The sequence below is a fragment of the Pieris napi genome, chromosome 1 (genome assembly GCF_905475465.1).
Source record: "Pieris napi chromosome 1, ilPieNapi1.2, whole genome shotgun sequence".
In the NCBI taxonomy this organism is placed as follows: domain Eukaryota; kingdom Metazoa; phylum Arthropoda; class Insecta; order Lepidoptera; family Pieridae; genus Pieris; species Pieris napi.
Window position 1 is genome coordinate 14,180,152 of NC_062234.1, and position 26,345 is coordinate 14,206,496.

At 36.8% G+C, this 26,345-nt stretch overlaps 1 protein-coding gene across 8 annotated transcripts in view; it reads right to left on the minus strand.

Moving 5' to 3' along the window:
- LOC125049077 (high affinity cAMP-specific and IBMX-insensitive 3',5'-cyclic phosphodiesterase 8) overlaps window positions 1-26,345 on the minus strand; it is a 134,844-nt gene that overhangs the window by 37,299 nt on the left and 71,200 nt on the right. For 7 of the 8 annotated variants that reach the window (XM_047648199.1, XM_047648214.1, XM_047648206.1 and 4 more), the window contains 2 exons: window positions 10,314-10,379; window positions 8,136-8,341 (listed from right to left, as the gene is read on the minus strand). In XM_047648199.1, the coding sequence (XP_047504155.1) occupies window positions 8,136-8,341; window positions 10,314-10,379 (272 nt within the window). The remainder of the gene's footprint in view (window positions 1-8,135; window positions 8,342-10,313; window positions 10,380-26,345) is intronic. The other variant, XM_047648222.1, reaches the window with a different exon arrangement.

Sequence of the window (26,345 nt, forward strand, 5' to 3'; positions counted from 1 at the left end):
CTTATTATTTTTAGTTTTCTCTCATTACGCATGTTAAATTGAGGACACTCAGATACGTATGAAAATATGTAATTTAGAAAGGATACACACGTGTGATAATGAAATGACAAATTAAAACGAAAATTTATAAATAAAATGTGTACTTATGACTTTTTGTAAAAAATTGTTACAATAGAATTTTATAACGAAGAAATATGATACTTATTGCTACAACAAAATACAGTGTATGTTCATGTTTTTAGGAAAATTTTCGATTTTATGCTGTGGTTGAAAATAACTGACAGCGTTGTGGGCACTCGTAAACATCGAATCAGGATGTAATTAAATTGCTAACGAAATAAAATTACGAAATTTTTATTACGCAAATTATATTTTTATTAACAGAATGTCATCTCTTTCTCGATGAAGTTAGAATTACATCTTGATTTACGGCATGCTAACTTAGAACATTGAGGAATTTCATTTTATGAATTAAGTACATTACTATTTCTGTTATGGGTAATCGAAAGAACAACACGATGTTGTCATTTTAAAATTCAAACCATGGCAGCGGGAAGAATGGGATCACACATAAATTATTATTTTTAGAAAGGATATTCGCAAGAAGTAAGAAAGGTGGAGAAGCATTTTATTCTTTAAATTATGTGAAATGGCAACTGTGAAATATAATCATTCTAAGTAATTGTGTTCCTTTTTACGTCTCAGTTTTTAGCTTTAAAACCAGACATTCCTACCTGCAAGACTTGTTACCGTCTGACTATTTTATTTCAAAACAAAGTAGAAATATATTAAATTGTACATTTGTATTTCTTAATCTAGTTTTGTCGACTCGCACTTCCAGAAGGCTCGCTAGCATGCTCAGTCGAATTGGTTCGGAATTACTTCAGTGGGCAGCTGGTGTGAAACGCTCAGTTGTGGAACGAAGGACGTCAAGATGATACGGATGGTATTTTGTATTCTGCCTTGACGTTATGTAATGTTATGTTTCCCTCTAAAGATTATGCACAGTTGTCATTGATGCACATGCATGTATTGTGTTTTTGTATGTCGTGTGTTCTCTGTAGGTGTTTGTATGTGTTTCATTAGTGTGCCTAAAAATAAAGAAATAAACAAAATGCGAAACGATTAACAATGTTCGTAAGGCTTATATATATAGACTGAAATATAACCCGTTCCGGCGATGGTAAATACATCTATAGCTAGAATGGTTTTGGTTAGCCGTCGACTAGAGAGCGCTTCACTGTATGAAATTAAAAATACAGTGACCTGCGTACCTACACTATATTTTGTACTCTTTAATATACGGTTTTATTTTTCTAAACTACACTTATAAATAAACAAGTTTTTGTAAAACACGATTTGGTTTTCAAAACTAATAGTTTCAAAGTCATAAATGTGTTCAGCTCTCTTAGTGTATAGCACTCCGACCAAACGTTTGATTCCCGGCATCAAAAGCCGACAAGAGATTGGCATTTCTAAAATCTGAGGTGACCAAGGTTGAGCCAGTCTGTTAAACACCCCCCCCCAAGGTCCAAGCCTTGACGTGGCGGGGGGGCTCTAGTACTTGGAGTGCAAGCCAGCACTTTAGGGAAGCCGATTGGACCGATGGGAAGGTTCTCAGTAGGCTTCTTTAAATAGAAGAAACTTGATGAACAACAGGCGCGTGAAGCACGTAGAAGTAGTGTTCTTTGAGGGAAGGTGTGCGTCATCTATTTTCGCACGTGGGATGGCCGGCTTGCAAAGCCAGCGTTTTTGGTGTATCATGTTATCTGGGGTGTAAGCCAGCACCTTGGGGAAATGTATGGACCGAACTTTTGTAGTAGCCTTTAAAGGCAAGAGGTGCGTCTTATTTCGTACGTGGGATGGCCAGCTCGTATAACTGGCGTTTGTGAATATCAAGAGCATTGCTCTTGGCACACTGTATTTGAAACTTGTGGAGTTGCCAGACTTCCATAGATCACGACCCCAGGTGGCGAATAGGGGTCCTCGCACTCGCCCGCGGGGGTACCGGTTGGACTTCCGACATCCAACTGGCGTGGACCAAAACTGGTGGGCTCAGGGCGTGCCCCCGGTTCAATTTTTGAATCGGTAACGACCGGTGTTGAGCGCATATTTTTGCGTAGAGTTGGTGAAGAGCTTGCGTGTCTTTTTACATTTGTAATGCTCAGTAGCTTCTGCATATTGTAGATGACCTTCTAGGTCAATGGCGCGATGGATCTGGTGACTGCGATAAGCAGTTTCTGGGTGGGTTTCGACTCTCCGTCGGGCAACCTGTTACCTCCGGCGTGTGTCGTTGTCATGTCTAGCGGCATGCTTGTGGCCAGGGGGGCTTGCCTTTATTGGCCGGCCCTGAGAGAAAGGAAAATCTCAATAAAAAACCCTTAAATTCCCGACATTGGGGCGCCTTGTAGGTTTTGCGCGGTGTCGGTTACCTGTATTTACAGGTGGCTGGTGAGTAAAGTCAGTCGCTAGCGGCCAGCCCTCGGATACCACCCGTCCTCCGAGTGGTATAAGGGTTACCTAGGTGCAGGGGGCACCACCTGGGTGGACTGTGTATTTCCCCCATGGAAAATAATTTATGAAATGACAACAATAAATAATCTAATAAACAAAAAAACCAAATCAAAAGAAGATGTTAGTGTGGAGATGCCGTGTGATGCGGCTGAGCAGGAGGCTGGAGTGGCAACGGCGGGCGATCAGTTTGTTTTGCCAGCGCCCCCCAGTGATATTATGTTGGAGTGCCCTGAGATGTCGGATTCTTCCACATACTCAGGTGTTGAAGCAAGGGAGTCTTTGACAGTTTCATCGCGGTTTTGGAGCTCCCGGAAGCGTTTCAGAGAAGTCGCTGACACTGATTCAGATATCGCTAGAGAGGCGACTTCAAAGATAACGCGGCGTAAAGGCAGAGGTCGGCCATCCACTAAGGGCGAGAATGTGGATCCGGTTCCTGCTAATAAATCTGCCAAGTTGAAAGAAACTAGAGCTGAGAAAAAGGCTCGCGAGGAAGAAGAGCTTTTGGCCTTGGAAATGAAAGCTCGAGAAACACAATGTACTCTATCTTCTGTCTTGGTGTCGGAACAGGGCGAGGATATGTCATTGGATTTAGTAAAGAGGATTGAGGCTAGCCTGGGAGTTGTTGAAAAGGTTGCCACAAAATCGTCCAATATCAAAGGACAATGGGTCCATATGGCTAAAAATGCCATTGCGGACATGCGGAAGGATATTGGGGTGCTTGCTAAACGTTCAGTTTCTGAGGAAACTCGATCTCTGCGTGAAGACAACGAGCGCCTCAAAAAGCAAATTGAGATACTCCAGCAGGATATGACGGATCTTCGGAAACATGTTGGAGTTAATTCAAAGGAGCCACCGCTCACTCCTTCTCTCCTCGAGGAGTTTGAGGCAAATCTGATGCGCCGTATCGGGGATAGATTAAATGCACGGTTTGAGAGTCTAGAGCCTAGGCTTAATCCTGCACCTGTATTAAGGCCTTCTCTAGCCGCGGACCGACGCAAGGTCGTTGGGCCCCCTAGATTTGAGTCAGGTCCATCCCAGGATAATAGACAGGTGAATAGTAGAAGCTTGGTGCAAGCAGCATCTACTGCTTTGCCCCAAGGACCATCCTCTATTTCAAAAAAGAAGAAAAATAAAAGAATTGCAGGAGAGGAAATATTGGCCATTGAAAAGGTATCTGCTATTACTCAGCCCTCGCCTCTGCAATCGGCTTCCAACCTTTCTAAGGAACATTGGTTGATTGTTGGGAAAAGAAAGAAAAGAAAAAGGAAGAATAGGGAAAGGTCAGGTGCTGTGTTAGCTCAACCAACTGTAACAGGTTTTCAGGCACCAGTTAAAAAGCCAAGACTGCGTACTCCTCGAACAGCTGCTGTTGTTGTAACTGTTCCGGCGGAAGTTCAGAAAAAAGGCGTAACATATGCGGAGGCTATTAAAGAAGCGAAAGGCCAGATTAGGCTAGAAGAGTTGGGAATTGAAGCAGTTAGGTTTAGACGTGCCGCAACTGGTGCTGCCATTATACAAGTCACTGGTGAAGGTGGAGGAGATAAAGCAGATGTTCTGGCTAAAAAATTAAGGGAGTTGTATGGTACGAAGGGCATCCTTGTATCAAGGCCTGTTAAATCTGTTGAGGTAAGAGTATCAGGCTTAGACGATTCTGTTACTGCTGACGAAGTGAAATTCGCTGTGTGTAAAAAAGGGGAGTGCTCATCCGACCATGTTAGAGTTGGTGAAGTTCGTCAGGATAAGTCAGGTCTCTTTGCGGTGTGGGTGAAATGCCCGGTGGAAGCTGCAAAGAAATTGTCTGAAGGTCGTCTGCTTGTAGGCTGGACTTCAGCTAGGGTGACGGTGCTGCAACAACGAGAACTTAGGTGCTTCCGCTGTTTGCAAGCTGGTCATGTTGCAGCTCGTTGTACGGCGGAAATAGACCGTAGTAAGTCTTGTTACCGGTGTGGCCAGCCAGGCCATCGTGCTTCTGTTTGTTCATCCAAACCGCAATGTCCTCTGTGTATGCGGCAGGTAAAACAGCTGATCATCGACTGGGGGGGAAAGCTTGTACGGCTCCCAGTCAAAAGATGCCGAGAAGATTCAACACGAAGGTTTCAGTAGAACCAACCTTGAGCGGTGACATAATGGAGACCCAAGAAATTGTAATAAGTTAGTATGGATCTACGCTTTATTCAATCTAACCTGAACCACTGTGCAAGTGCTCAAGACCTTTTAATTCAGAGTTTGACACAGTGGATCGTTAATATAGGGATTGTTTCAGAACCATACATGGTTCCAGATAAAAACAACTGGGTCGGTGACCGTGATGGTCTTGTTGCGGTTTTTATAAATGATGTCAACTTGCTGTCAGTTGCTTCTACAATGCAGGGTAGAGGTTGCGTTGCTTTAAAAATTGGCAGAATTGCAGTTATTGGTGTTTATTTTTCCCCAAATAAAACGCTTGCTGAATTTGAAACGTTTTTGTCCGAACTGGGCTGTCTTGTTTCATGGTGTCGACCCCTCGATCTTATAGTCGCTGGAGATTTCAATGCTAAATCTACAGTGTGGGGGTCTCCAGTATCTGACGAACGTGGTGACGCTTTGTTGGATTGGCTAGCAACTCAAAATTTAGTGTCACTGAATCGGGGTAATGTTCAGACTTGTGTACGTATGAATGGTGGCTCTATTGTGGACGTTACCTTTTCAAGTCCTGCTCTTGCAAGTCGTGTTTATGGATGGAGGGTGTTGTCAGAAGTTGAAACTTTATCGGACCACAAGTACATTCGTTTTGATATCCTCGATTCCACTGTAAGCTTACCGGGTCCTGCTCCATCTGAGATAGGTCCTAGATGGTCCCGAAAATATCTAGACAAAGATGCGCTTACCGAGGTATCCTTAGTAGAAGCTTGGAATCCCAAACCTTCAAATTTTACAATTGATTCTGAGGTAGAATGGTTTAGGGACTCACTGACTCGTATCAGTAACGTTGCTATGCCCCGGATCGGTCCCATCTCACCCAAGCAAAGCGTATATTGGTGGTCATCTGAATTAGCCCGACTACGAGTGGAGTGTGTTAAGGCGCGTCGCCGTTACACGCGTTTTAGAAGAAGGCATCTCAGTTATCGTGATCCGGACGAAGAGGCAAGTTTATATACTTCTTATCAAGAAGCAAAAAGGGCTCTTCGGTTGGAAATAGCTGAAGCAAAGGATAGGGCATGGAAGGAGCTCCTGAACTCTTTGGATCGTGATCCTTGGGGGCGACCGTACAATATTGTCATGAGTAAACTCCGTCCCTGGAGGCCGCCGCTAACATCCACAATGGAGCCGACGTTTCTGGGGATGGTTGTTACATCGTTGTTTCCTTGTGATTCTACTCCTTTTATTAATGTTGACTTCGATCATTCAGAGGATATTCCTGAGGTGTCAGAGGGTGAGTTAGGGGCTGGTGTTTTTAAAATTCAAAACAAAAAAACCGCTCCTGGTCCAGATGGATTGCATGGAACGGTTTGGGCGCAATCTCTTAATAATGGCTTATTTAACAGATTTCGAGATCTCCTTTCTGATCTTTTGAGGAAAGGCATATTCCCTAATAGCTGGAAAGTCGGACAATTGCTTCTTCTTAGGAAGTTCGGGAAACCGGTAGATTCACCTTCGGCCTATCGACCTATTGTCTTACTTCCTGAGGTGGGCAAACTGTTTGAGCGAATAATTGTCTCGCGCCTCGAGAAGCATCTTCAGATTATTGGTCCAAATCTGTCTGATACTCAATTCGGTTTTCGGCGTGGTCGCTCTACAATTGACGCTTTAGCTAAGTTAAGGGACTTGTGCGAAGAAACTGTCTCTGGGGGTGGGGTTGTGTTGGCGGTTTCGCTAGATATTGCGAATGCGTTCAATACTATTCCCTGGAGAGCGATTATGGATGGTCTCCTTTATCATGGTGTGCCTGTGTACTTACGTCATGTAGTAGGAACGTATCTCTCTGATCGATCGATCATTTATCCAAGTCGGGAAGGTTGGAGATGCTATCAGGTTCGATGTGGAGTTCCACAGGGGTCTGTTCTTGGGCCCCTTTTGTGGAACATTGGATTTGATGCAGTCCTTCGAGGTAGACTGATGCCAGGAGTAGGTTTAATATGTTATGCTGATGATACACTTGTGACGGCCAAGGGATGTAATTATCAGGAGGCGAGTTTGTTAGTTACTGCTGGAGTGGAAGAAGTAGTGACTCGTATAAGACAACTTGGTCTTCGAGTCGCTCTACAAAAATCAGATGTCATATGTTTCGCTAGGAGGTCACCACCTAGAGGCGCTGAGATAATAGTGGATGGTGTTCATATGGCATTAAAGTCGACGTTGAAATACCTCGGGTTGGTTCTTGACGCCCGATGGACTTTCAAGGCTCATTTTGCTGCCCTGGAACCCAAGCTTGATTCAACTGCAATGGCATTGGGTCGTATAATGCCAAATATCGGTGGGCCAGGCGGGGGCTGTAGGCTCCTTTATGCTGGTGTGGTGCGTGCAAAGGCGCTTTATGGGTGTCCGATATGGGCGGATAAGTTGTCTTTTTACAACAAGGCTTTACTGAGACGGTCACAGCGTAAAGTTGCCATAAGAATTGCTAGGGCATACCGTACCGTATCCTGTGACGCGGCATGTGTCATAGCCGCCACTCCGCCTTGGCATTTGGAAGCTTTGGCTTTGGGTGAAATTTTTTGGAGACGAGCTGAAGCCAGGAGTGGTGGTTTTGACCCACCTCTGGAGGTAGTCAAGGTCTGGAAGGAGGAGTATCGTCGCCTAATTTTGCTAGAATGGAGGGATGAGTTAAGTGAATGTCGGTTTGGTTTACAAACCGTTGATCTTATTCGGCCCTTCTTGAAACACTGGGTGGACCGACGGTGGGGATCGCTTTCCTATCGGCTCGTTCAGGTTCTCTCTGGGCATGGATGCTTTGGGAGTTACCTGCATCGAATCGTTGGGAGAGAGGCGACACCTGCTTGTCATCATTGTGACTGTAGAGAGGATACGGTGAGGCACACTGTTGAGGAGTGTCCGGCTTGGGACGGCTTTCGCTCGGTCCTTGCTGATAGCATTGTTGGCAATCTGTCGCTTCCACTAATTATCCAAAGAATGGTGGAAGCTGACAATGACGGCCCATGGAATGCCTTCAAGGCTTTCTGTGAGGCCGTCATGACTGAGAAAGAGAATGCGGAGCGTCAGCGCGAAAACAATTCTGATGCTCCGCCGGTAAGAAAACGACGACTGGGGCAGCGACGCCGTGCTTTCGCACGTCTGCCCTAAGTTAAGATGCTGATGATTTGTTCGTGGGAGGAGTCACGTTGATATTGTGGCATTCGCGTTTGGCGGGGGTAAGGATAGGGCACAGCTGTTACCTGCCTCCGCCCTTTGGCGAGCCGAAGGCATCCGTCAGGTTTTAGTGGGTAGGTGTGTATATATTATGTCTGAGTCCCACATAATCCCTGCTGGAGTAAAATTCAGCAGGGATATGCGTAAAAGCATTTCCTGACGTTAAAAAAAAAAAAAAAAAAAAAAAAAGTCTGTTCAACACCGCTATTTATATTTTTAATATTAGTAAGAGTTTAGTTTAACATTGAAATACATGTTTGGTGTATACTACTCACCTAGCTAGTAAGGTAGCATCCATAATTTGCGGCTGCCGTGCATCAACAATGACGACATGAGGAATCCGCGTTTCTAGATCTCTGCGAAATGCTTCGAGGGCTTCCCGTGCGCTTCTCACGGACCGGGCCTCTCCGCCAGCGCGCGCTACTGCGTTGCAGGCTGCTGCGCACACGCGGGAGGCGCGTTCCGGGAATACGCATAGTAACTGTAAATTAAGTATTTTTTTAACACATATGTATAGTCAATATAATGATGACTTACTTACACCCATCACCATTCAAAAATCTGTTTTAAGTGAAAAGTTTTACAATGACAAGGTTGTAGGTGGTAAGTGCTAGTCAACACTGTGAAAGAGAATTTTTGTTCATTTTTATAAGACATAGACATAGGCATAACATTTATTACTAACAAAAACACTCACACATAAACACACATAATAACATTAATCAACAAAAAAAATAATAATGAGAGATAACAATTTTTTTTTCCCTTTTCCCTTTCGGTTCGTTTTAAGTGTGTAACGCGTGTGTGCTGTGGCTATAATTGGCCCTGGCTCAGCATTATGCTGAGGATGAGACTGTTCCACAGCGCTGGTCATTCTGCCAGATACCACAGCAGCTAGATTGCGCCTCAGTCGCAAAAATAATTATAATATAATAATACTAATACTTAGTAGAAAAAAAAATTAAATTATTAAAAGGTAGCAATGTAAGCAATGAAGTCTTGTGTAAAAGTGTATAGTAAAGAAAATAAAATGCTATAACTGTTTAGTAATGTATATACGAGTAGTTGGCCCGTTACACAGTTGACAGATGGTCTAAAGCAGTAACCGAATGGACTGGTCCAAAGGGAAAAATTAACAAGGGCAGACCAATAGAGCGATGGGCCGACAGGATCGAAAGGGTAGCTGGAAAAAATTAGATGACGATGGCACAAAATAAAATAGGGTGGAAAAAGATGAAGGAGGCCTTCTCCCGGATAGGGGCATCTAAGAGTAGTAAATTTTTTATTTATATCCATTTTTGTTAAATGTATGGCAAGAAGATGTGGATGAATAAAGGCTTTATTATTATTATAGCGTATATATAAGTTAAAAAAGGGATATTTTATATTCGTCCACTTTTTATTCAATAAGTCTTTTTTGTATACACATAATTTTGACATAATTCCAACTTCTTCAACTTCAACTTGTGATTTTATTTCGCAGTATAACGCTGATAAAAAGAAAATATATTTATTTCCTTTTCGTCATCGATTTTTTTGCCGATATAATTGTAAATTTTGCGTCTTCTATTTATAAAAATAATTTAATTATAATGTCCTTACAAAACTATTAAACCGATAAGGCAGAATCAAATCATATAACTAAGTATCATTGACACCATTTTAACCAACTTTTTTCTCTGATACCTGACACTAACGCTATGAATAAACATGTTATGTAAAGGACTCTAAATACATGTAAGCGGAGATTATGTATTAATGTGGATTAAGCAAATTGCACGTCCACACTTGACGATGCCGTCATGTAATCTATGCAGATTACATGATACGCAGATAATTACTATTTCAATCAGAACTTACTTGACATTTAAGATATTTAGATGTTAAATCTATGGAGTAAATTCTTATTAAACATGAGAAAATTTGATTACGAATTTGAAAGATTTTATCCCTGGAATTCTGAAACTTTTATTTTCAGTAGACGACCCTCGTTTAGTCTTTAATAAATTCAAATAGCGAGGGATATATTGGGGATAAGATTAATACATTTATAGCTGTGACCTGCGTTGTCATCCGCTTTAATTTGGTCTGTTTTTTGCGACTTTAAATTATGCGACCGTCCGTAATACTTATCACAATTAAACAATCTATTCATTCATAGCACATTCATACACATTGCACTTACTCATTCACTCACATGCACACACTCACTCGCATGCACACACACTGACTCACGCATGTTACGCGTCGCGTAATGCGTTTTGTTAAAACAAAAATTGTGAGAAGTTGTAAACAATTTAAAAAAAAAACTCATAAATGCATCGAATAAAAATATATATTAAAAACATTAGTGTTTAACTGGTCAATACTAAGACTTTGTTCTTCATATATCTATTCTTAAGCGATGAACAAAATATAAATAGCATTATTGTTAATTTATATAAATAACTTACTTCTAGTGGTTCCGGCGGTGCGTAGAAGATTGCTGATGGTATTGGTGCGGGAGGCGGTGATCTGTTCTGCAAAGAGAATTGTTGTAAGAAACACATGTTATTTACGACATACTAGGCTTACACTGTTTTACTTAAGTAATGTTTTCTATACAACTCCAAAGAAAACTTAAATCGACTTGGACAGGTTAGGGTATCCCAGAGATGGGAGAAGGAAAAGAGACCGTCAAATTTTCTCGTCAAAAGAGATGAGAAGACGATTTGACAGAAAGACAGAGAAGATCAGCTCGTGAAAGAAACGAGCGGAAACAACAAGGGGAGGCCTTTTATTATTTTATAATTATTATTGTTTTTTCAAATTATTCCGTCAAAGAGAATAAGTACTTTATTTTTCTTAATTAACGGAAACCAACGTGCGACTCTCATCCCTGAGGTCGTAGGTTCGATCCCCGGCTGTGCACCAATAGACTTTCTGTTTATGTGCGCATTGAACAATTAGTCGAACGGTGAAGGAAAACATCGTGTGGCAACCGGCTTGTCTGATTGCGACGTCGACGGCGTGCGTCAAGCACAGGAGACTGATCACTTACTTGCCACAGATTGACAAATGATCAAGAAACAGAAATCTGAGGCCCAGACCTAAAAAGGTTGTAGCGCCACTGTTTTATTTAGTTTAGATGTTTTATGAATTAAAGATTTATTAGTTTTATCATATATTTAATGGCATAGTTGTTGTTCTAAATTCGACAACACGCATTACAAAAAATCTAATAAATTATCGAAACTTTTAATATAGTTTATGGAATAGCAAACCTAAATGATGCCAATAAATTACGTTTGTAATATGGAACAGTAATGGTACATTAATAGATTAACACAACGCTAAATATCAATAAAAATAATCAGATCATTAATCATATTCTATCGCTTGATCAATTAAAAAAAACGAATTTATACGTGTTTTGCAAACAAGATTACAACAACTGAAAATCATTTTGTCATTTTTTCAGTAGCCATATCGGTAGAAGCCCATTTTAATATTTTACACGTTGTAATGTATACTTATAATAAATAAACACATATTTATTTATAATACCAGACCGTTTATTAAAAACTAAACATAACAATCAAATATACAGTAATTACAAATTTCTTAACCTTAAATAATTTAAAAATACAAGAAAATTAAAACTGATCCCTGTGGCGGTGTACCTCTAACGCTGGCAACATTTCCTCGCTGTATTGCGATATTCTTTGAGCGAGGAAAGCACCAGCTCTGGGGTCACCGGTATTATCTACCAGCCGCCATTTTAAATCATTAATTAGCGCCTGTGCACCTGAAGCTCAAAAGGGAACATAATCAAAGTTTGAGGAAAGACTAATTTTTGTTTTTTTTTTCAAATTTAAGAATTAATCAAATTAATACAAATCGTTTTGACAAAGCTTTAAATCTCACAAAATAAATATCTTTAGGCATGGTGCTAAAACCCCTGTAAATTGTTGTATCTCTTCCCTGAACTGAACTTCATAATATTCTAGAAATGTCCTAACGAAACGAACAAATGTGTGAACGAATCACAAAAACACAAATATTGTTAAGTCAACGGGAATGGACAACTGCCGAAGTAGACACGGGGAGAAATATGCCAAAAATTAATCTAGAATCGTATAGGAAAAATACCTTTTGAATGGCAATGTTTATAATAATTTACCAAAAATATTCAAAGGTGTTCCGTTCCTACTAGAGTTTTAAAAATCAACTTAAATCGACACATTCAATCGATTTAAGTATTATTCTATTAATGATTCTTTGAGTGAAATATTATAATTAATATTAATTTGATAACGTAATAAAATATTTTAATAATATGACGATGTAGTGATAAAATAATATAAGAATTGACTATAATGCTATGACTCATAATGTAATTGTAACTTCTATTCTTGTATATGCTTTTAAGACAAATTTGCACGCCATTATGTGTGGCAGAATATGCGAAGTTTGGATTGTACCACCATAATAAATGAATAAATTTGTTTTTATATAAATTTGTTATAGATATGTTAAAATATATCAAATGACGTATTCAACGTATCAAAAAACAATCAACGTCACAATCAGCTGATCGATCTTTAAAATCGTATCGTTATCGGTTAATCAAAAACTGATCACATTTTTATATCCTTAATAGTCATACTATTGATAAAATGAGATAGTGCAAAACGTCAGAGTTGTTGTGGATATTATACTTCTCAACTCGTTTTTTAGTATACGCTTTATTGTTTACATTAACACAATTTCGTTTAAATTCATAGGGCTACGTTACTATTAGAGTTATATTTTAAGTAGCCCAATTCTGTGTATGTGCAAGAATTACCAAACTTAAATGAATCTAAACCAGTGTTTTCCAACTTGGGGCCGACACCCCACAATTTGATTGTTAAGTATATATTCGATTTTTTTAATTATTTGGAATTTGAATTTCGGTTTTTCATTATGTTTTCAAAATTTACTTACGGTGTTTCGGTCATTTTCCTAGTTATTTCTTGCACAAACTTATAATTTAAGTTATGGTAGGGGAGCCCAAGAGGGGATTTCGGGATTTACTAAAGCGCGGCAGATTAATATATAGGGGGATACCTTGTACCCGGTTAAGTACCTCCACAAAATATGAGGCCCATATATAAAGCCGCACGTGAAGGAGACAGGATCAGTTTAGTAAAAAAAAATTGACCATCAGAAATTCCCGAGCGCATCAGATTAAGGTAGGGTGAGTTAATTACATCCTAAAAAGTGTATATTCCACTAATCTGACAATTTGAGAGTGACGGAAAAAAAGGGGAGGGCAACAAAGTTGTAAAAAAAAAACGTCATCTCGACATTCTCGAGCGTAGCTAATTTTTTTTTTATTTTGAAGGAAATAATTCAAGAATAATGAAAAATATATAATCTGACGATTTCCGCAAGCCGAAATAACAAAAATTCGTCGATAAAGTTAAATGCGTGCAGCTGCGTGATGCCTACATTTCCTTAAACCGATCGGAATCTACTAAACGGCGTTCTAAATATTTCCCTCAAAATTACATTTCCTGTGAATTTGAACCGATTCGGACCGATAGATTTTGAGAAATTTTGAAAAATCTTAAAAAAATAAGAAATATTTTTTTTTAAAGTGGTTTCTTTATCGATCAACTTCAAAAACTAATCCGCCTTTGAGCTTGAAAAACCACGTCGATCGCCACCAAGCTGGTCAAAAGCGGTTGATTCGTTCGAGAGATATCGTACACGAAAGAAACCCGAAAAAGTGTATTTTCGGGATTACTCCGAAATTTGTGGTTCGATCAATTAAAATTATGAGGATGATAAAACTGCGTCGAATGCCGCCAACCGCGTGAAAATTGCTTGATCCATTCAAAAGTTATTGCGGTTTGAAAATTCCAAAAATAGTGTTCTATGAAACTTCTATCAGACTTTCGAGCTGGGAGAGCTCAAATGCATAGAAATGTTATTTCTTTGAACTCAGCGAGCTCAAAATATCAATTTTAAGCGCCCAGGAATGGAATTAGCGGGAAGTTGCAGGGATGGCCCTTTAGGTGAACCGTTTTTCTATTTTTTTTTTGGCAGATCAGGCGAATCCCTCTAGATAATCGTCAGATTATGAGACAGTACGTTTAGAACATAAAGATGAACCACATATATCTTAATCTGACGCGCTTGAGTATTTCAAAATTGCGATTTTTTTTTGCAAATTAAGAAAATGGCTGTGGGTTTGCGTCCCATCGAAATCGTCAGATTAGTGAATGAGAGCTTTTTTTTGGTGCACTTAACACTCCCTTAGAAAATCTGACGCGCTCGAGAATTTTTTTTTTTTTTTAATTTTCAACCCTTAAATACAACCACCCGCATCATGCAAACGATCAGATTAACATACGTACATTATTAAAAATACGTAGGGCATAGATGCTATCAATATCTGACGCGCTCGAGGATGTCCATGCAACAGTTTTTTTTTACATATTTAACTATCTATAGCCGCTTCCCCCACCGATGAAAAGGAATTTATCATATAACATTTTTTTCTTCTTTTTATCTAAGCTTTGCATCCCAATAGGTCTCTACGACGCTCGAGTAAATCCCCATTTAGCATCGTGGGCTCCCCTACCATTACTTATCAATTCATTTTTTAATCTAAAAAAATTATGTATGTTACATAAGAATTTTAGAAAGCCTAAGATAGGGTATGGGACAAAAAAGGTTGGGAAACTGTTTACTATAAGCTCAGTAAGTCGTTTCAAATTAGCCATACAGGTGAATCTAGGTGAAAGAAATTGTTCAGTTATATATCAAGGTTATGCTGATTACAAATACTCAAGGATATATCGTTGTAAATTTTAGCAGATATAATGATTGTATAACATATAGATTCCTTTTAGAAAATTGTGATAAAAACATTGGATCAGAGTGGGCAAGTAGGTGGCGTCGAGTTTTTGGGTCTAAGGCAAGCCTTACGATGTTTTCCTTCACCGTTCGAGCGAATCTTAAATGCGCATATAGAAAGAAATTCCATTGGTGCACAGCCGGGGCTCGAACCTACGTCTTCAGGTATAAGAGTCGTACGCTGAAGCCACTAGGCCAAAACTTTTAAGAGGAATATTAATATGAATTGTCCCACGCATCGTTTTCTGTCAATACACTGTGTACTCAGTCGACTTTCACGTAACTCAAATAGAAAGGCAATTAATGGAAAGTACGATCAATATATTAGTGATATCGTTCAACGTATTCTTGTGTACCAAAGCGATTGCTTGAATGATTTGGTGTGTTTTTTTGAAGTGAAACTTCTTTAGGCGCGGCGCATGAGGGTAAAATTTTTAAGAAACGTCACGAAAATGTGCAGTGTTTTGTCGGAGAAAAGGGAGAGAGCGATTGAGACCGATTGAGAGAGAGTGAGAAGGGTGAATTACCTTATAGAAATTCTATTTTTAAAATTAAAATTTAGTAAAGAGAATTTATGAAATATTAGTATTTTATATTTTATGCAAAATAATTTATTGAAATCTCAAATGACGAATTGCAAATTAAAATGCCATGTTTTTTATTATCGAAGAAATAGATTTAAAAAAAAATATTAATTCAAGACCCTTTTAATTTTATTGAATTTAATTATCATTAAAATATAATGATAATTAAATTTTTTTTTCTTTCTCTCAATAGTGACATTTGTGTCTGTTATATTTTTTAAGCCATACTCACGTGGTCAAATTTTGCCGATTTTCTCGTAAGGTTTTCCTTTATAGTAGAAGCTTGTATCCTCATAGAATAATGTACAGTTATCCTTTCTATATCGCGGTACCCATATAACGCGTTTTCGGTCCCCTTTATAACGCGGTCCCCTATATATCTCAAGTTACATTTCTGTAGTGTGAAATTTATAACGATTTGTCAAGTCAATAATTAGTTTTTCGTACCTTTGCACCTGTTTCAATTGTGTTGTTATAAAAAACATGATTAAATTCGTGTTTCTTTCGTTCGTTTTTTTGAATTGTTCAAAAAACGGTTATACGAGAGTAATCCTACAACGCGTTATAGAGGGAATTAATGTATTTGAGGTTGACTGACATTACTAACATTAAAATAAGATGATTAAAAAGATTGCAACCGGTTATGCTTTATCTTAAAATCACTATTAATCCTTTCACTACCAGATTATCGTACTTGAATTTTATGCAAATAGTTATCAATTAAATTATCGATCAAATGATATGTAATTAGAAAGTAAACCAGTTGGAAACTATCAGCGTTTATTATTTATACAATGCTTTACGTAAAATTTTATTATTATTTTTAGTTGACCTACTAGAGGTTTAGGTATTTGTGACATGTTATGTGATGCCTGTTTTTATATGACTGATTGTGCGGATTTACCACTTTCTTGCAAATAAATGATTTATTATTATAATGTAAGTGCCTGCTCCAATTTCAATCTGCTGATAGTCTAAATGAAAAAACAAATGTTTCAATATTGTATTTATATATATTGACTATAATCATTTGGTTATAGGATATATCGATACGCTTATAAAACTAAGAAAGCCCGAGTGAGCAAAATGTACAGCCTTAGCTCGTACAAAGGAACTATGTACAATTCAACCTTTTAATTATGTGAGATAAATTAACACGCCATTATGTGTGGCAGAATATGCGATGTTTAGATTGTACTAACATCATATTACCATATTCTGGCAAATAAATAAATTATTATTATTATTCCATGTCATGTGGAGGCATAGTAATAGTAGCAGCTTCTTGCAAGTATCTTGTAAAATAAAAATGTCCCGGAGTTTCTTGCCAGTTCATTCGTTCGATTTGAGAACTGATATAGAATTCAAAAGGTAAATGTAAATGGAGCTATATCACAGGGATCCTCTGTTACTATGGGAGTACCGCAGGGCTCCATACTTGGTCCCTTCTTATTCCTTGTCTATATAAATGACCTGCCATTTCTTGTAAAGGAGCTTCACGAGATAGTACTGTTTGCTGATGACACTTCGCTTTTATTTAAAGTGAAACGACAAAATCCATCACTTGATAACGTAAACAGTGCCATCTCCAGTGTAGTTCACTGGTTTAATACAAATAATCTTAAGTTAAACGAAAAGAAGACAAAATGTGTTAAATTTGTAACTACAAATGTAAAAAGTAGTCATTCTCAAATAATAATTAAAGACGAGGAAATAGACTTTGTTGATAATGCGGTGTTCTTGGGAATTACTTTAGATAGTAACTCCAGTGGGGCCGACACATAGAAGGTCTTTCGAATAGGCTAAGTTCCGCAGCGTTCGCAGTTAAAAAGATACGCGATCTTACGGATGAGAACACAGCAAAGCTTGTTTATTTCAGCTATTTTCATAGTATAATGTCATATGGTGTTATTTTGTGGGGTAATGCAGCTGACATTAAATCGATATTTGTAGTGCAAAAGCGGGCTATAAGAGCGATCTGTGGGTTGTCCCCACGGGAGTCGGTCCGAAGCAAATTTAAGGAATTACATATTTTGACTCTGGCAAGTCAATACATTTATGAGAATATTTTGTATGTGCGGAAAAATATAGATATCTTTAAAAAGAATAGTAGCTTCCATAATTATAGTACTCGTAATAAAGACAAAATTTGCGCACCAACCAGAAGGCTGCATAAAACGAGTAATTCTTTCCAAGGCAATTGTATACGTTTTTTCAACAAAATCCCTAGTGAGATACAAGCGTTGTCAATAAATAAATTTAAATCGTACATTAAAGTAAAACTGCTTACTAAGGCTTATTATAATATAAATGAATATTTAAACGATCCTAGTGCTTGGATATGAGTTGCTCCAGTATATATTATAGGTAACACGACTGAATCTCTCGGCTGCATTTCCAGACTCTGGGGCGATCGTCAACATCCACGACTGTTTTAATGTAAAGTGGGAACAAACCGTGATCCATGTGGTATCCAATTATTTCAGTATTATTATTATTTTCTTATGTAGCCAAGTCCACATTTCAAGGATCGTCATGCTCGCTTAAATGTCATTGCTTGTGGCGGCGTCCATGCGTCGGGTTGTCTCTCTCCCTAAAATATGGCGAGGGGGCCGATGGCTGGCCATGCGTCATACTCGTGAACGGGTGCTGCTTGTGGTGACTGGTCGTACTTGAATTCGTGTATGCGGTGATGTTAATTATTTCGACTATGTGTTTGCGTGTTGTTCCCACGAGAATGTAAGTGCGTGCTCCTATTTCACCATGCCTCCTGCTGATAGGGGACAAGTCTTTGTTTTTATTTATGTTCTTATTATTAATTACTTAAAATGTCATGTGGAACATGGTGTAATGGTTGCAGCTCCTTACAACCGTTGTGTAAAAAAAAAAAAAAAAAACATGGCGATTAAAAAGAGTGGCGGAGAGTTTATTGCCAGTTCTTCTCTTCCGTTCTACGCCCTTGATTTGAGAACTGGCAGTAAATGTAAAATTAGAAGCATTAATATTTATATCTTTGATGACGAATCACAAGTGTACATTGTGTTACCTACGTGAATAAATGATTTTTGAATTTGAATTTGAATTTGATAGTAAATGTAAATTCAGAATCACTTGATTATATTTCTATCATACGTGAATAGTTGTTGACTTAGCTTTTGACATATAATATAACAAATTCCATTCCTAACAGGGGCTAATCACCTACTTGCTTTAGAATGTCAATAAAAACGACGGAGAAATTGAACTACTTTCAGCTCCTAAAAGGAGGCAACAAAAAACAATTTTCGCAATTTCTTTATGTTTATATGTTAAAAAATTATAGCAGACAGTGATTAACATCCATACCTGTTTTAAAATACAGCAATTTCATTCGTAAACTTCTATTATTTTTCAATTAACCGTATATAAAATAGCTTCATTCGCAACCGTCTTGCAAATGGAGTCATTGACCTAGGTTGCATAATAATTGGGTGACGTGATTTGGGTTGCCATACGCTACGCAATTCTAGTGTTTATACATTCTGTGGATGTCATAGCAACACTGCCAGACATAATATGTTGAAAAATTCAACCTCTCCATGTTAAGTTTTATATTAAGCCTTTAAAGTGCGATGCTTTCTATCACTTAGTCCGAAGGTTTCAACGCTATCCCCACAGGATTCTTGGGATAAAGGAGCTTAACGATACCTTACACAACTTTGATACTTCAATCGGCCAATCCCAATCTGTATCGACTGAGTTTGTGAGGTTTTTTCTATTTATTGCATTGCTTATAAAATATCGAAATATCGAGTCCTTTGCAGTAGTCCTGTGCTTTATGCTCTTGATAATAAGTGCCCGTTTATATCTAATAATTATGTTTGAAATTTAAGTATTACTGCTAAACAGTGGTAAGTGTAAAAAAAAAACACCAAGTGTTGGACACTTTCTTATTTAATATCTTTGTTAGTAAATAAGGATAGACTTAAATTACCAACTCATCTTAAGTGAGGCTAGACAATGTATTAAAAAAAGTATGTATCTATTAATCATTTTCTCATTTCATTAGGAGATATTTTATTTAATACAAAGCTCAGCTAACAGACTCGCTAATCATCTTACATATTTAATTTAAGATTTTTGCAGTATCATAGTGCCGAGATTACAGGCGCGCGACATATAATAAAATGTTAAACAATACTAAATGTGGTCATTCAATATAACACGGTTGCATAATTGCAGAAGAGAAGGTGTCTCTCAAATTGACAAGTTAAACATTATTTCATCTTATGAGATAAATATAACTAATGTTTCCAGCTCAAGTAATTTCAAGAAATAATTGTTCTTCTTGACAAAGCTGTACATATATTTCCTATTAATAAGTTAACAGGAGTGTTCAGAGGAGTTGTTCGGACCTACAGCTGAGTTTCATTATCGGACGTCAAGGCAGAATATAAAATACCATTCGTATCACCTAGACGTCCGTTGTTCCACAACTGAGCAGGCAGTTTTTGCCGCGGACCACCACTACGTGGAACCAGCTGCCCACTGAAGTATCTCCGAACCAATTCGACTTAGGGTCCTTCAAGAAAAGAGCATACCAATTCTAAAAGACCGGCAGCGCACTTGCGAGTCTTCTGGTAATGTGGTATCACTTAACATCAGATGAGCCTCCTGCCCGTTTGCCTCCTTTTACATAAAAAATAACTCACAAAGTACCTACCTGTTATCAACAATTTTTTAAGTTTCCCTTTCCATTCTATGTGACCGAGATTACACCTAACCTTATAGTAAACGTTTAAAAAAATTAATATACTCAAACTTTATAAATTTGTAAAGTATCAATGCCTGTAATTCAAGACTAAATAGATAGATAGATTCCTAAAAAGATCCAGAGCTTAATTCGTCGGCCGGCCTTGAACCTTACACTACGAAGCCTGATTGAGTATTCATCGCTGTTCACACTTCGAAAACAATAAACATAATATATCTATGACATAACGTGCTAACTCCATTCAAGAGTAAAGGCCTTTGTAAATGTTGTTGTGAATAATGTATTTAAGAAATTGATTTAAAAAACAAATAAAATACTTCTTATTTAATACATTTATTGTATTTCTTTAATTATAAAATTGTATGTTATGTAGATATGTCAAGTATAGTTTGTCAAATGTAAGAGACTAGCTGCCCAGGTGTGGAGGCTTTTATATAAAAAAAATCTTTCTCGACTTTTCATTTACATTTCGATTACAGACATGATAAAACAAATATCCGTGAAGAAAATTCTGTCTACGAATTTGAGGTAACTTAATACCGGGATGTTTGAGTCATAATAAGCCTCCTCTACTCACAGGCGCAGGCAGAAAGCTGGGTAAGTTATACCCACTAAAAAACTTCTTTTACTACCTAGCATTCTGCCTAGGCACAAACAGGTTAAAAGGACATGTCTTATAGGCGAAGAATATACGAACCATCTTCAACATTAACTTGACTAAAGTCTGCTAAACAAGACTTGCGTGGCATTTGTTATCTCTGGTCATAGTCCAGGTGTTAGAATAGTTCCAGTACATAAAAATTTGTGTAGAAATTTTATTATTTCTAGGTTAGACATAGCGTCTGTTCTTTGTTTGAATCCAATCACATTTTATAGTAATAATTCTCGATTCTAAATATAAAGTCAAAAATTATTTAATATGAATTTTGTTTTACCCCATTTCACTCCAACTTTAGTGGAATACTGTGGAATTTGAAAGATTTCGCGTCTCGCAATGCACGAGGACACAGACGGTTCGGACTGATTGTATCTGTAAAAGATTGGCAATAGCATTTCACCTAATTTAAAACCATTCCTCCGAAAACCGAAATTTTATCGTTTTACATTTGCATATTTTCCTCACTGAAAGTATTTATTCATTTATTTATAGACAAAAAAAATATTGGTTGTTTGTAAAGTAGGTTTACGATCGAGATGTTTACGTGATAACGTCTTATTGGTGATATAAGTTTTTGGGAAGTAAGGAATTAATGAAGATAACAATTTTTTCAAATTTTAAATTACATCTATCGTTTTATTCACACTTTTGATGATAAATTTCGGGTGTAAAATGACAAGTTTACTTATTCGACTATGATATACATTTTTCTTCATACATTCACGGAATGACTGGCAGCGCTCGAGATGAGACGGGAGATCGGTCCGTCTCTCTCTCGTTATACCTGCGATCGCGCTCGTGAGGTTTTGGTGTGACATAAGTTTCTGAACATGTCACCCGACTAAAACGATTTTAAAGACGTTATCACGTCAAAAGAATTTGTATCTATTGTTGTTTTTGCACGACATTTCAATTAAAATATTGGAAGTCAACAAAGAAATAACATTAATTACCAAATAGAAATTACACCAGCCAATTACATTATATATAGTGTAACTTATATACTCTATGCATTTTATTTTCTTCTCGACATTTATTACCTGTGTCGTAACAGAAATCTTCATATCTATGCATCTATTCGAACCACAGATTACGAATACCTATGAGCATAAGGAAGGAATTGCAAAACAAAGACATTTAAATCTAAATGTGGGGCAGTATCGCCTATTAAGTAAGGTATAGGATTGTGAAAGGCATTCAGTATTCATTGCTAGAGATTTGTACGTGAGCTCCTCGCCACATGGGAGTTTGAAGCAATTCTGCAGATATTTGCTACTTGAACACCGATATTATGGAGATGTGTTGCCAGAATTTTGTGGTATAGATAATTAAAGGTAAAGAAATTACGTGACTTCTCAAACTGAAGGAAGTGATTGCTTTATATTAGTAAAAATAGTCTAATTGTGACACAACCAAAACAAAACTTAACACGTTCACTGCGCCATCATTTTTAAAGAACTTTCAGCTGGTGCGTTGGAGACCTAAAAGATCTCGTAACAAGACTATCCTCTGGTGCGTTTGAGACCTAATCAGTCTCCTAAAAATATACTTTTGAAAATAATTTATATCTTCCAAAAAAACAATAATATATATTTAAATTTTTGTTGGGTGAAAGATAGCTAATTGCTTTATATTTTGCTAGGTTCGCACGCAGTTACGACATTTGAATAAACTACAAATACCAAAAAAAAATTAGATATCGATTGTATCTCGTACCGCACCCGAAGATAGTTCAATATGTGTAGTAAGTAGTGATGGGAATAAAATAATATCTCAGTTATCGATTCAAAAAGTTTTATTAATTATGCAAAGTGTTTTTCATTAAAACATGGTAAGCACATTGATTGCTTGCACATTACGCGCAAATGGTAACAATTCGTTTAGTTTTTTTAGAAGCGTCAGTGCTGTTTAACTGCGTGTGCTCCAACGAAAAAGGTTTATCGTTAAATATTTCATAATCAGAATCACTGTCATTATTAGTCAATGGGGGGCAAATTTGAACATTTTCCAAAACAAATATTTTACTGGACGATGCAGCAGTATAATCCGGCGTTGATTTTTTGTTAGAAACCTCACCAATAAAATAGATTTTTTACACTTTTTTATCATACAAAAATAATCAACACGCTGGTATATACGCGAGTGTTATTTCCAAAACGTGCCCCCGACTTCCCGAATGTCGTCTTGCTCTTGCGTCTACGAGGCGTACGATTTCACGAGTACCGACATATCTCCTAACGCAAGGAATTAAAACAATTACAGTACTGTGCGTTAGGGACCTAATCCATCTCTTATTTATTTTTTAAAATCCTTGAATTCAGCTTTAAGTAGGAAGCAAATACGTATATTTGTCCTGCTCATCCTTAAAGAACTTTACAAGTAACATCCTCCCGCAAGGAGTGAAAAAACACGATTATGTTCAACGCACAATACAAAAGTCCTGCAAGAGATCTGATAGATCTCGTAATGCAACGAACGTGTTAAACACAAAATCGAAAACAATAATTTTGGGTTATTTTCATAAATATGTGACAAGAAACCGACCTTTTTAGTGTAGTTAAAATAAATAATAAAACTTTTAATTAAAATTTTACATAATACATGAATAAAAAGTATTATTACGAACAAAGTCACGACAATTAATATACCTTAATTATGCGAATCGATCTAGATCACGTAGAATAATGAATTCAAGGAACTTTAAGAGGAATTCAAGTAAAACGGAGACTTATTACAAAAGGAATTAATTATATTTTAATTAATTATGCTAAAGCTTCCAATGAAGCTATTAAAACAAGTAATTAGCGTACACGCTGCAACTTGAAACCAGGTACATGGAGTACTCTTAATAATCACGAAGTTTTTATATACCTATTAAAAATATATCCAAATTTACAAAAAACTTAGGTTTATTGCTCTGAAGTTAAAAACACATAGTGATAGCATTTTACTATTTATGCATATAAAAATTAATCTCTTTATGCCTTGGGAAGCCATATAAACCACCGCAGGCTCCTAGAATGGTGACCTCAGTAGAACAAAAGACCGCACGGCCGCCCACCGACTACGTGGACGGAAGACATCGTCAAGGAATTTGGCGCCCAGTGGATGCAGAGCTCCCAGTGCAGGGCGTACTAGAGGAAAATGGAGGAGGCCTACGTCCATAAATGTACCAAAAAGGGGCTGATGAAGAAGCCATATAAAGAAATTCTCAACTAATTGTATATAAGTTTTTTAGGCCGATACTTGTGTATAACTTTCATACATAATGATTACTTAAAGTTACGTATTACGCAAAATAATAAACACTGAAATTGGGAGCCACCTTCTTAAGTTTCGCACTAATTAATAAACACCGTTATTAAATTATATTGATTAAAATCTACATCAGTACGTTAATAGACAACTCTGTGTATGAACTTCGGACAAGGTCCTTTGGGTCCTCTAATATTTCATTGTAAGATGACGTAAGAAGATAAGATGACGGAAATAATAGAATGTGAAGCGCACACGTTCCTGTTTACTTTTCAAGTCACGCTCTCCCCTGAAACGTTTAAATAAATTCCCCAAAACTCTGCAAACAATTTTATTTGGGCAAACATTATTTTTATAGCTATAATTCACGACAATGTTTTTTTAATAAAGCCTTTTAATGTGTTATAACAATAAAAGTAATAAATAATGGGTAATATTTGGCAGGCTGATTGTAGAAATAAATTAATTGAACGAAAATATATCTGTTTTCGTTGAAATAAAAGTTAATCTAGAACAGAGATTTTAATTGATTATTCATAAAAGCCTATGGAACACCAATTGTCGAACGTTATATTCCTGACTTTATAAGCTTATCATGAAGTCTCATTAAGTATAAATTATATTTGAGTTTAGATATTCTCGTAGCAAACGAGTGGGTAGGTCTCAAGAGACTGCGCCTACACTGTGTAGTACCATTTTATGTGGGAGAAGGATTTATTCTTAATACAGAAATACCGGTTCCAAGAACTAATATAATTTTAAAAATTCAGAAATTCTTAAATACTTTAAGAATTGTTAGTGATTTTTATTTCTATAGAGATGATAAGTAAGTACCCTTACAGCAGGGAAAAATTTGACTTATACTCAGTATGGGCAAACATTTTAGATTGGCTAAACACTGTTACATATTATGTAAACATGTAAACAAACAATAATATTGCAAATATGATTCATAATAGTACTTAGGTAAGCAAACCATATGTGCTTATTCTGTTTATATGTACAAGCGATTAGGATATTTAAACAAAGTATGAAAGTTCCTTCTGCAGCGCAACCTGCCGGGCTGATTTGTGAATCTAAACCATCCAGAGCTCCACCCAAACGCATACAAAAAATATAATTCAAATCGGTCCAGCCGTTTAAGAGGAGTTCAGTGACATACACACGTAGGTACAGTAGAATTATATACATGCTATCCCATCTTTTAAGTTAGATCAAACTGCACACGGTGTGCAAATTTGATTGAAATAAGTTAAGTAGTTTAGGAGAACATAGCGGACGAACAACGTGACGCGTAATTTATATATGTTAAGATTAAAACTTTTTCTCTGATAAATATTTTTCAACAACAATAAAACCTATACGTATTTAAATTTATTCGTTAATATCTGTACAAACAGTCCTTGTTATGTTTTTATATAAAAAGTAATTGTAAATTACTCAAATTAAAGGATCGGGCTTAGTTCATGACAGGACTTTCACATTTAAACAATTAAGAATTATATTTGTAGACGCTTGTCAGTTTCGAAGATTCGAGAACGCTTTTAATCCGAAATTAAATACTTTAGTAGGCAACAATAATTTAATTTAGCAAATTACTTTGGAACTGTCATAAATCGTGAAATTCGTAAGAACATCAAATAAGATGAGTATTTACTAAAGATATTTAAAATGTAATTTACAGAAATATTACGTATATTTTTAAATATATGGATTTCTATTTGGTTTGATCCATCGGGAGTAATTTTAATAACACGAATTTATTTTTTTATGAATCTAAATTGACAAGTTTTAATTTCTAATTATTTATTCAAGTTTACCACATCATACTATATCTACGGTATATGTTACAAAACCTTTTATCTAATATTTATGAAAATTTAGGTAATCATAAATGTTTCAAGATAAAATAAAAATACCAGAAATTGTTGTTCAGCAGAAAAAAAATAGTACCAGCAAAACAGCAGATTAGCTACGACATAGACAAACAAGGCTTTCGTTAAAATTGATCAGCCCACTATCGAATATATCCAGCTCCGGAAAAGTACTGTTACCCGTTAAATTAAAAAAAAAAAAATAATATTGGTGTAGTAATTTCCTTAGTCAACAAACACTATTTAAGATTACGAATCGCGTCAGGAAAATTAATATTTAAAGATTTATCTGGATCAAAATATCTCTCAAAAATGTATTAATAACAATAGTACAAGAAAACATGAAAGAGTCTTTCGTAGTTTTCTAATGAGATTTTTAACCCCGACAGAGTTAAAGCTTCAAAGGTATTGATGTTAGTATCAATAAAGAAATGCAGTCTTTGTAAGAGTATTTCTTAGAAGTATAATGGATC